At 36.2% G+C, this 12,749-nt stretch overlaps 1 protein-coding gene across 3 annotated transcripts in view; it reads left to right on the forward strand.

Moving 5' to 3' along the window:
* Positions 1-2,404: 2,404 nt before the first annotated feature.
* Positions 2,405-12,749, forward strand: part of LOC144971433 (uncharacterized) — a 21,305-nt gene continuing 10,960 nt past the window's right edge. Inside the window, exons 1-2 of one of the 3 annotated variants that reach the window (XM_078912339.1) lie at positions 2,405-3,282; positions 10,917-11,228. In XM_078912339.1, the coding sequence (XP_078768465.1) occupies positions 10,983-11,228 (246 nt within the window). In that variant the 5' untranslated portion in view covers positions 2,405-3,282; positions 10,917-10,982. Of the gene's footprint in view, positions 3,283-6,960; positions 9,761-10,916; positions 11,229-12,749 lie in introns of those variants that run through there. The other 2 variants (XM_078912340.1, XM_078912341.1) reach the window with 2 other exon arrangements.

A 12,749-nucleotide genomic window follows, 5' to 3' on the forward strand; every position in this document is an offset into this window, starting at 1 on the left:
ATATTTAGACTAGTTGGGAAGATGAATAAAGCAAATAAGGTAACAGGGAGGGTCTACAATTTTCACTTGAATCTTCCTCTTTACAACCCCCGAAAGTGCAAGAGAAATACAAAATACAATACCACAAACGACGTCAAAATAACAATATCAATTACTTTCACTTATTTCATCCATGGCCCATGAGCATAGGATATGGAATGGTGTATCACCAGGGTTTGCATTGCCCGTGACATCATTCATATTTTTCGTCATCACCAAGATATTGAAACATTTATTCATATTATCTTATCATCAATCATTGTTGACGGATTTTCTGGTTGGTATTTTCAAACAGGACATTGACAAAACATCTTTTTGAATTTTTTCCATGTTACCCCCCAGGTTTTGAGAATTTTTGCCAAGATAGCTATCGACGCAGATGACCCGTCGCTCCTCAATAGGTCAAGAGGTGTCAAACTTCGGCTATGTGGTCTTGTGGTATGACACTCGATTTCGGATGGGAAGGTCCTGGGATCGAGCCTCCCTCGGCGCTTAGTTGAGTCCTTGGAAAAGGCTCTTTACTCACATTCTCTCACCATACTCAGGTGTAAAATGAGTACCCGGCCGTTAACAGCGTTGTCTCTGTCTGAAAAAAATTATAATATCGCCTAAAAGGCCTCATGTCCCGTCCTACATGTTAGATATTGCTATTGGCCAAGGAAGGGACTCCTTGTAAAGCGCTTTGAGCACGTTTAGTGGATATTGTTCTATATAAAAGCTCAATTTATTTATAAACTTGTAAATTCAAGGAAATGTCAGGTTTGACTAACGGGGGTATCTTAATCCATAGATGTTTGAAGTAAAAGTTATTTGTCCAAATGAGAAAACGCCCTGTTGTTGTGACAGTGATTCACAGAATATATATTTACTTTATTTTACATCCCAAATCAAATATTGCTGCTGGAACCTCGGAGAAATAAATAACAATTAAAATGGAATAGGAGCTTCAATTTAATTTATAAAGACAAATGATTCAAGCTATTCGAACGTCCACACAATTTGTTTTTGTAAATTTAATTAAAGCTACGGTTCCGTAATAGTATGATTATTATTTATCACATGCATCAGGGATATTACGAGCGTGCTACTTGGGGTACCGATAGTCAGTGGCAGAGAAATAGACTCACAAGCAACGTAACATACATCAGGTACAGTATTTGGTGCAGTAGAGCTGTTTTCCGACACCTCTGTCATCAAACAGGGATTGGGTAGCTGGGTTTGTAAAAGCTGTCAGAAAATACTTGGCGACAGATATTCAAAGGCCAGTAAGCAATTTTGAAACAGTTCGTTTAACTCTATATTATAACCCAAGATAGAATCCGGCTCCCTTGATTTTATAGCTCCGATCCAAACACATTGAATTCGACTTAAAGGATTAATCTGATATTGAATTCGTTGCATATCCATTTCATATCAAAAGTCGGCTCGATACATTTTTTTTTACTCTGAAGAAATGGTGAGTGATGGTGGTGGGATGGAGGGGGTGGGAGGGTGGGGGTGGGGGGTGGGGGGGGGGAGGGCATTTGTCTCTTGGCAACACGAAACGAGGTTTATTGTATGTAAAAATGTTTCTTTGGATATTACGGGAAATAGAATCTTTTTAAAACTAATATGACGACAAACGACAAGCGTTTACTGTTTGTCTTAAAAACAAAAACAGAACGTTTTTATCTCTTGAAATCAATTGCTGTCTAAAATCAATTTTATAAGAGCAACTAAATGAAAATATAAGAATTTTGTTTACAGATAAATCAAGTCACGAACTTATTTCAGTTTCTCAATCCTCCGACAAAACAAATGTAGGTTCCTATATTGATAGAATAAGATGACATCCAACGAGTCAAATAGCCTCTAACTTCAGACTTCAAAAGACAAAGAAATCTCAGATTCTGGTTTTGTTCAACTTATTATCGAATATTTCGTCATCTAAATGGATGGTTATTTGAAATAGAATAATTTTTGGCCAAAATGGAATCCTGTGTTTTGTCGGTGGATGACTGGAGTCAGGTCGCCTTCTCATCAAAGAGCATGTCAAATGTCGATGCTGTGATTGACGAAAATTAAGCCATTCGCTTTCGTTCCCTTTCACCTTTTTCAAAATAAAGCACTCAATCATAGAGGAAATAATTTTATTTGCCTAGAGGAAACGAGTGGTGGAAGTGATTGAATGGAACCGATTGCCGTAATCACCTGCTGAGATTTTCCCATGCCGGATTTGTCACTTACGCGAATGCTCTCATCAACATTTCAATATTTGTTACCAGCGATTGAATGATAATACTGCCAGTCACTGCCAAAGAGAGGCCCAAAAGGAAAAGCGTATTTGTCTGTGTATATAAATAGCTTTGGATTGCCCTGATGCTTCAATTTTTAAGGGACGGAGTAAAATAAAGTTTGATTGCGAGAATTAGTCAGGAGTTTTGCGATTGTTAAATTGATAGATGACTTCAATGGAATCGATGTGTGCGGCGTGACTTTGAACAATTCAATTTTGTCTATGATGGTTATTGGTAAATTGACGCTTGAACTGAATGCAGACAAACGAGTTCGTCATTAAATGCCATTATTTCAATTGAAAACATTTTAACTTTTGTGAAAGTTTCCCTGGCTTTCTGACTTAATGGCAGTTTTAAACAATCCAGTTGAGTTGTTGACACTAAATGAACCAATACCTTGTAACAATCACAGTTTGCAAATTGGCATTGATCGCTTTATTGCATCGTAGAATTCAGTCGTGTTATAATCTCTAACAACTTGACTTGTTTGAAGTTTTTTCTTAGCTTTCTATTTTTGTCTTTAAATTACATCTAGACATCACATTATATAACAGGAAGGGCAAGCTTTGTTTAGTCTCTCACTAGTATGGCGACTGTTCCATGGTACATCCTGTCTCTAGTCTATTGAGGGCTGGTAAAAAATTCAACAATTGAGACAAAGAAAATAACAAATTGTCTCAAAGACACAGCAAGCCTGACTCAGTCTGTGAACGATAAAATTAATTTAAAGCAAGACAGCTAAGATTTATAATCATTTCTGCTTTTACGTCGTTATTTGAATAGATAATTAGTCACACGCCGACGAGACGATTTGACGGTTTTTATAAGTTGGGAACGGACAATATCCCAAGTCAATAATGTTGTTTGATGCCAGCGGGACACAGAGAACTAACTGTCATAATGGCACCGTGGAATAGCAAGAAACAAAAGCATTGCGCCAATATTTAAGGTTATTTTTCAATCAAAGGTAAGAAAATAACATTAGAAGATAGCAGTTTGTACATCATTCAGTAGCGATAATTCTATTCGTAATTATTGTCGATTTTCTAATTTCATGAAGATAGACGAAAAATTCATGTTGCCATAAAATCTATTTAAAATAAAGACCATTACGTTAAATACGACAAATCTAACAACAAAAACAAAAACAACAACGACGAGGACACAAACAACAACAACAACAACAACAACAACAACAACAACAACAACAACAACAACAACAACAACAACAGTAACAACAATACCAACAACAAAAAGTAATAACGATAAAAACAAAATAAAACCCCAACGGAGATTTTTTAAAAAGCAATACAATACAATAGCAAATTTGACATCCATTTGTTACATTTTTTTCTAATATGTTCTATTGTGCGGCTAAGTGGTCTAGTGGTATGATCGCTTTCGAATCGGAAGCTCCTGGGTTCGAGCCTCGCTTGGCGCATAGTTGAGTCCTTGGAAAAGACTCTTTACTCGCATTCTCTTACCGGACTCAGGTGTAAAATGAGTACCTGGCCGTTAACAGCGTTGCCTTTGTCCGAAAAATTGTAATATCGCCTAACAGGTGTCATGTCCCGTCCTACATATTAAATGTTGCTGTTGACCAGGGACCCATTGTAAAGCGCTTTGAGCACATTTAGTGGATATTGCACTATATACAAAAGCTCAAAAAGCTGAATTATGTGGTCGGTCAGAAGACGACAATATAAAACATCCATTGCATCCATGTCATATGCCAGATGTCTACACTAGTTACATGTAAAAAAAGAAATGAAATGAGAAGGAAAGTGCCAGAAAACAATAGAGAATAAAACTTCCGCGGAGGCGATGGGGGCTCGAACCCGCGACCTTACTGGTATGACAACTCTGCCTAGCCGGGGAGAGGGTGACTCTACAGTCTGAGCTATCCACTACTCCAGAAAAATGTGGTTTCAAACTCTATGTCTATCTTGAGCCCCTCTCCGCGACTTCTTGAGGTCATGGGTTCAACACACACAAACGTCGCGAAGTTTGTTAGCCAGTATTTAAGCTTTATGGCCATATTCTCAACATGACACAAACATGTAACAGAAACGATTGAAAAATTAAGAAAGCTCCGGTATTAGAGGTGAAAATTAATTCAGAAAAGTGAGTGTAGCAGGCACTTATGTTGATAATAACAAGAAATAAAGTGCGTAGCAAGGTGCCAGAATACAATAGAGAATAAACATTTCGCGGCGGCGATGGGGGCTCGAACCCGCAACCTTACTGTTACGGCAACTCCCCCTGGCCAAGGGGAGCGTGGCTAAATTTAAATATCGCTAATAAAAAATGAAGCAAAAGGCAACATCAAATAAAAATACAACAAAACAAACAAACAAACAAAACAAAACATACACACACACACACACAAATATATATATATAATATATATATATATATATATATATATATATATATTATATATATATATATATAAGAAGACATAATCAAAACATGATACATAATTAATCATTATTTAATGTAGTGCCAGTATCCACAAATAGTGCTCAGAGGTGTTTTACAATATTTTTTGGTATCGCACATGTTCATTCATTCGACTACAAAATCAATACAACAGTCACATATAATAAATCTTGCTGGAAGTTCACATAGAATCACGATAAGCAGAATGAAAAAAGATTGGTTTTTAAATGCCGTTTTAAGATCGGTATCAATGGTGATAATGATTATGATGATGATAATGATGATGATGATGATGATGATGATGATGATGATGATGATGATGATGATGATGATGATGGTGATGGTGATGAATGACATAATGACAATAATAATAATAATAATAATAATAATAATAATAAAATAATAATAATAATAATATAATAATAGTAATAATAATAATAATAATAATAATAATAATAATAATAATAATAATAATAATAATAATAATACAGAATAGATAATAATAATAATGATAATAGTAATAATAATAAAATAATAATAATAATAATAATAATAATAATAATAATAATAATAATAATAATAACAATAATGATGATGATAATGATACATAATTTACATACATACATACATACATACATACATACATACATACATACATACATACATACATACATACATACATACATACATACAACATACATATATCAAAATTGTTTATTTCAGGAAATATACATGATAATGTAACAAGGGTAACATATTCATTGACATAATACCATTTCCTAAATAATGTACAATGTATAGAGCTGGAGTATTAATTTGAACAGTGAAGTTTCAGACTCTGCCACAGAATGTCTCAGAGGTAATAATGATTTTAGAGTTGATGCCGATGATAATGATGATGAATACGATGATGACGATGATGAAGATGATGATGATGATGATGATGATGACAATGACGATGATGATGTCGGCGATGCTGACAATAACAGTGGTGGCCATGGCGGTGATGGAGACGACGACGATGAGAGTAACAACGGTAGCAATGATATTAATAATAATAACAACAACAATAATAATAATAACAATGATATTAATAATAATCCCTACTACTATAATAATAATAATGTTGATAATTGTGGTGATGGTAACAACAGTGCTAATAATTACGATGATGATAATAATGACAATATATATAATATAATAATAATAATAATAATAATAATAATAATAATAATATAATAATAATAATAATAATAAAATAGATGTATAATAATATAATAATAAAATAATAATAATAATAATAATAATAATATAATAATAATAATAATAATATTAAATCGATTATTACAATGATATACAAATTGATATATTTGGAATATTTGACAAATAGATGGATACATATAGATAGAGGGATATATAAATAGACAAATATCTATATTGTTAAATATGTAGTGCTACTAATTATTATGAATTTTACATCTTTGTCTCCAAACTTTGTAAGAGCCAATGATGGCACTGTTGCTTATATATTTTGAAAGGACTTTTGCTTCTTTGCTTTTAATGCCCAGAATCTTTAAGCCATTCACAAATCTACCATGGACATAGCCGAGGCTACCTACATAAAGAACGATAACCTCGGATTTATATCCAAGGGCATATATTTCCATGCATAAAGGAAAGTACTTTTCAAATTTAGTTTGGAATGACTTGTTAATATGAGCATCAAATGGGACTGAAATTTCAACAATTTGGGCTGTTTTCATTTCTTTGTTGATTTTTAAAATGTTCGGTCGATTACTGTTAGTATTAAATGAGGATTTGTCACTGTCGAAAAAACTTAGTCTGATGAATGTGTCTTTGAAAATTTGAGTAGTGTCGTTTTTAGGTATTTTGTCAAAAATAATGTCAACAATTCTATTCTACATACATACATACATACATACATACATACATACATACATACATACATACATACATACATACATACATACATACATACATACATGCATGCATACATACATACATACATACATACATACATACATACATACATACATACATACATACATACATACATACATACATACATACATACATATACGTATTCATGATATGACGATGGTGATAATCATCATGATGGATAAATAAAAGTAAATATATGCACATTTATAAAGTCTACCTTATGCTTTACTTATTCTTTCAGCTGGCTCTACGAAGCCAAATTTCCATTTCACGCACTGTAAGGCGTGTTTCTGTACGAGCACTTTTACAATAGCGGTTACTCGGTGTTGCTGTATACTCATTCACATTTATGTGGAGTTGAGTGGGATCTGTTAAGTGTCTTAATCAAGGACATAGAGCCGAGGCCAAAGTGTTGCAACCATTTATGTCCATCCGATCACAGATTTCAGCCAAGATCGTTTGTATTTTTAGCTCCAATATGATGCACCGATCCGTGGATTCACCCTCACCAATAGATACTTTGGTGGTGGCAACAATGGATGTGTGATTCATCTTGTCTCCTGATTCATTCCAACATGGATTTTGGTAGTCCTTTAGACTCACATTACCTAAGAGCTTGAGTTCATCCTGGTTTATGTGGCGTTAACCGGACAGTAACGAGTTCCTGCTACCCTTTGAATATGATGCCAGCCTATCGCACAATACTTTCTGCAAAATCTAACTAACTTACAACCAAATCACTATTGGATAGACATAGATAAACATGTCCGTCTCAGTTCGTCATTGTCGACTCCCAAGTATATTCAATGCAGGGGCGGTTGCTGCCTGTTTATGTAAGGCGGCGTGGATCGAAAACATGCTCTCACCGTACTCAGGTGTAAAATGAGTACCTGACCGGAAACAGTGTTGGAGGAAAATTTTATCTCGCCCAAAAGACATCATGTCTCGTCTTCATGTTGCTATTGGCTTAGGGGCCCTTTTCAAGTGTCTTCAGCTCACTCAGTGGATATTGCGCAATATCAATGTTCTAGTGGGTTGATTTTTTAGAATGTTTGTATAGGTATTGTGTGTAAAATTGTATATCACCCGATCACTAAAGTCTATGGATCCTTTCATAGTTATATCGGTATTTACGTCTGTGCATTGAGATTTGTGAATATCATTTTTTTAAAAAGAACAACATGACAACAGCAATTAGGCTGCCATATAAAATTTCTTCCATCGAATATCAACTGTAATAACAGTCATTAATAGAAGGAATAGAAAATCCAACCTCAATGCACTACTTATGTACTCCAAAGACAATAACATGTATAACTACAAGTTGAACTGCTGTGTGTGTGGGGTTAATGGACTGGGATTCTTATTTATAGCATCACGGGGCTCTACTCGGTGAATGATTTGTGTAATATTCGTATTGATGAATAAAATCCATTGGAGCAAAACGAATAGCAATTAAATCGATATTTATTGTAATTTTCTTCTTCCGTATATTTTGATTACAACAAACCTGTTCTTCCAATGATAAAACTGATATGGTTTTGATTTCTCCCAAGTCAGACCTCAAGGTGTGCACAACTATATTTGCCGGCCTGACCTACTTATTTCAGCACTAAAGAGTACCAGTTGTTTGTTGGGGGAGGTGGATAAGCGTAGTTTTAAAACAGAAGAAAACAGTATTTTATATAAAATACTTGGGCGGCCTGTTGACTTTTTGAATCATGGTAGCCCCCATACCCCACCCTCAGCTCATTGTCGCACGTCATCTCGCCTTGTGTGGGGCAACAAGAAAAAGAGAGCCGTCTGTGATGATGCACAACCTTCGTGTGAGGAGAGATGCACGAGTGTTAACGAAAAGTAGCATATGCAAAAACTGAGACGAAAAGCAGTATCTGCTAAATTTGAAAAATATAGGGCGGCTCAAAACAACTTCGCTCAATAGACCGACCGCCAGTGATTCAATGCACCAATAGTTATGATAGACCAAATTGGATTCAATAGTATGATACATAAGTCGCCCAGCAACGGCGGCCATAGTGGTTCTAAACAAAGAAAATCGGTACTTTTTATTCTTCATGCTGGCTAGAACTTTTCATATGACTTGTGATCAGAATGTGTAAAAGTTAAACATGATCAGATTTATAATGTTTTTTTTCCCTCTGGATACGCTTTTATGCTCGTCGGAGAAATATTTCATAAGGGCGTCCGCCATTGTTCCGATAGTTTAGAGCCAATTACTAAGTTACCATGCGTCATTACGAGGGAAGTGACGTCACGACTGTTGAAGCGTATTATCGCTCAGGAAAGTCTTTTCGGGGGCAGCACATTCCGTCATTATGATATCATGACCAACCACCCCACACGATTCGTGTGATTGAGACATTATCAATAGTTAACCATCATTAGTGACCATCGATTAGTCTTCATTTAACCTATTGCAGGCTGACTTCGATTTTGCCAGTAAAGCATGGTACCTTTTTGTTTGTACCGTTTTTGCCAAGAGTGTAGTGACAGGGAGCGACTCGGGTTTCAATTAATCATTGCTGTTACGCCTGTCTTGGTAAAATGGTCCGTAATTATATACTCGTATCTTCACCTTCGCCTGTAAAGAGCTATGGAGATATGCCTTGGTGAATGAAGATATTGAGATACGCCCTAACTCCTCATGTAATAGGTTATCCGTATATATTAGAGCATCAGTATTGTTTTCCTCTTCGACCTGCTAATTCAGATCTGGGAGAATGTTGGTATTCATATTATCAATGTATAAAGCTCAATATATTCGTTAATAGAAACCAATGGAAATTGCAAATTGTGCATGCGTCTTTCTTGTTATCACATCACTAAACAGTTAAATAGAATGACGTTGGTCGTAGATTCAGCAATAAATAAAAGGTTTTTTTCATGTACTTTGAGTAGTTGAATCTTCAATCTTCATCATATGGACTGAATTCTGTATCAGTGTTTGAATCAGCGAGGAGAACGTTTTGAATTTATCCCATCATTTCTGGAGCAGCGTAAGATATAAAGTAAATGTAAAGGTAAGTGCATTCATATAGCGCTTATCCACGGCAAACGCCATGCTCTTGGCGCTTGGCAGTTATTTCTCTCTTGGGTATGGAACAGTGTAAATTTATGGCCCTTTGCTTCAACATGGCCTGACATCAGAATGAAATAGAATCTGGAAAACAAGCTGTATTATCTGTGTAAAGCTATATTTTTGTATGTCGCCATTTGTAACCACATTATTTGTATCCAGACTGTCTATTATTTTAACACATGCACGTCTGTACACACATTTCCTGTTTTTGGGGGAATGAATAAAAGTATTGTTATTATTATTATTATTATTATTATTATTATTATTATTATTATTATTATTATTATTATTATTATTATTATTATTATTATTAATTTTTTTTTTATTAATTTTTTATATAAAAAAAGCAATATAATTTCATATTTTTGGTCATCTTAACTACAAATTCTCTAACCCCCCCCCCCCCCCCCCCCCCCCGCCCACACACACTTTATCTCCTTTATCAAGCTTGAAAATTTAACCTATTTCTCCTGTGGGGCAGCGTGCCTCAGCGGTACGGTCTTTGCTTCGTACCTGAAAGGTACCGTGTTCGATTACCCGGTGCGCTGTGTGGCCTTGAGCAAGATACCTCACCTACCCTTGCTCAGTTCACGGCGCTGCATTGGAGATAAATTTCTCCTATGGGATGAATAAAGGGAGTTTTATTTATTTATTCATTTAAAATTATTTATGTTTATGTGGACTGCACCCAAGTCACCATGACGGTTTTATTTGACAAAGAAGGCAACATACTGTTTAGGGCTAGTACCATTTTTGGACAAAGACAATGCTCCTATACCAAGAAGGGACTTTCAAATTTAAGGTCCATCTTGGATGGGAAGTCTCAGGTTTGAGAATTTTTGTCAAGATGAGGGTCATGTAAATCGATTGATATTTGAAAGACACAATTTCTGGCTATTTTCTCAAATGTGTGTTTACGAATTTTATTAGGAATGTATGCATTCAGTTGTCTCAAATATGAATAAACTGTTGTGGAGTGGAAAAAATCGATGAGTGGTGACTAAAACCCAGGTCCATCGAGTGTTGGACTCTTTACCAATTCTGTCACATGGTCTTTATCGAGAGAATAAAACTATAAAACATTTCTCTATTTTCAGATCGTACCAAATTACTGAGAAAACATTATCATCACAAGACGCCGGTTCGCATCCCAACTACCTACAATGTCAAACCAAAGTGAATCAACTGGCGCCGTCATTGCCGCCTCGTCAATGCTACTTGAAATGACGTCAATGGTATTCTCCACATCCGAGGCGCCCAAAGCAGCAGCACCACCATCAAAGAGCTTCTCGGATGACGCGTTTGAGAAAACCTCCATCACGCTGTATACGTTCATTGGCTTGGTATCGACCTTTGGGATCATGTCCAACATCGCTAATATCGTCGTCTACGTCAAGCAAAATGTCAAGGTAACATTTATTAAAGCAAGAATGATTGGCGCTGTCCCGTCCTAAATGTTAAGTGTTGCTGTTGGCCAGGGACCCATTGTAAAGCGCTTTGAGCACGTTTATGGGATATTGCGCTGCGCTATAAAAAAAAGCTCAAAAAAGCTCAAAGCTCAATGATTGCATACCCCCTCCCCGAAGATATTTAAATAGAACTAAATGTGATGAAAATGCTTTACACGGGAAAAGCGACATATGCAATACGAGACATGCAGCCCAGACCGTATGGCGCTATTGCAGTATTTTATCGACAGAGACTGCCCTTTGACTGGCTAGTCACTCATTTTACACTAGTGAAAATGGTCAGAAAAAATGAGTGAAGAGCCTTTTTAAAGGAGTCAACTGTGCGCCGCCCACATGAGGATTCGAACCTTTGACCTGCAAGTCATACTCCAGACCACAACGCCAACCATTTTCATAGCCCTTGGTCAGTTTAAACACCATGCTCTTAGCGCTTTACTACTTTTCAAGATATTATCTTTTATTGGTGGAGCAGCATTAAGTTATAATACAAGGACAAGATAGGTATCTAGTCTCTTAGGGGCTTGTTCGATTTACGTACAAAGGCAACGCTGCTTTGTGCCTGGGAACCATTCACGTCTACCTCCGATAGGACGATGAAAATGGTGCAACACGTTTATCCTACGGCTATACCGCAAGAGCTGGCTTGGGATCTCGGATCTTATAGAAGGAACGAAATTGACATTTCTCCACTCTTTTTTATTGTTTATGCCAGCCACTTTAATGAGAAGTTGTCACTAAATTATATCAATCCGACTATAATCGTTTAAGGTTACGCATTGTTTTGTGTGTTGGTAAGCCATATCAAGCTGGCGGATGTTATGAGATTTTAACTAAACGCAATGTATCAATTTAAACCAGTTTTGTGAGCCCAACATCTACCATTGCATCACAACGACACCGTAATGAAGTTATTTTTGTTTGGTTTAAATCATGCCTTTCAACGCAATGAAGGAATCGACTATAGATAGAATGAAGTTGACGTCACTCTGGTCTTTGTTATTGTTTTTTTTTGCCATCCGCGTTTATGAGTGATTCTCACTAAACTGGTCTAATCAGACGAAAACGATTTAGGTTACACATAGTTTTGTGCGTTGGTCCGTTATACTTCCGGATGGCAATGTTGTGAGCTTCTTAGCCAAGCGCATACTATCTATAATCCATCAAACAAGCAATGAAAATAAAAAATCAACAGAAATCATCCATGCTGTCCAAGTGAGAGAGTTTGGAATTATTTATCTTGCCTAGGGAAATACAACGAAAGTGCCTGAAATGGGTCTCACCCCCGAACCTGAGAACTTTTGGTTGTTGTGCAATGCCTTATCCACCCCGCCATCTTCATTATTTATGGTAAAGCTTAAGCAACAAATACAAATACTGTGCGACTATGTGGTCTAGTGGTATGACACTCGCTTTCGGAGCGGAAGGTCCTGGGTTCGAGCCTCGCTCGGCGTATAGCTGAGC

This window comes from Berghia stephanieae, chromosome 4 (genome assembly GCF_034508935.2).
Source record: "Berghia stephanieae isolate SIO BIC M18660-M18661 chromosome 4, UCSD_Bste_1.3, whole genome shotgun sequence".
NCBI lineage: Eukaryota > Metazoa > Mollusca > Gastropoda > Nudibranchia > Aeolidiidae > Berghia > Berghia stephanieae.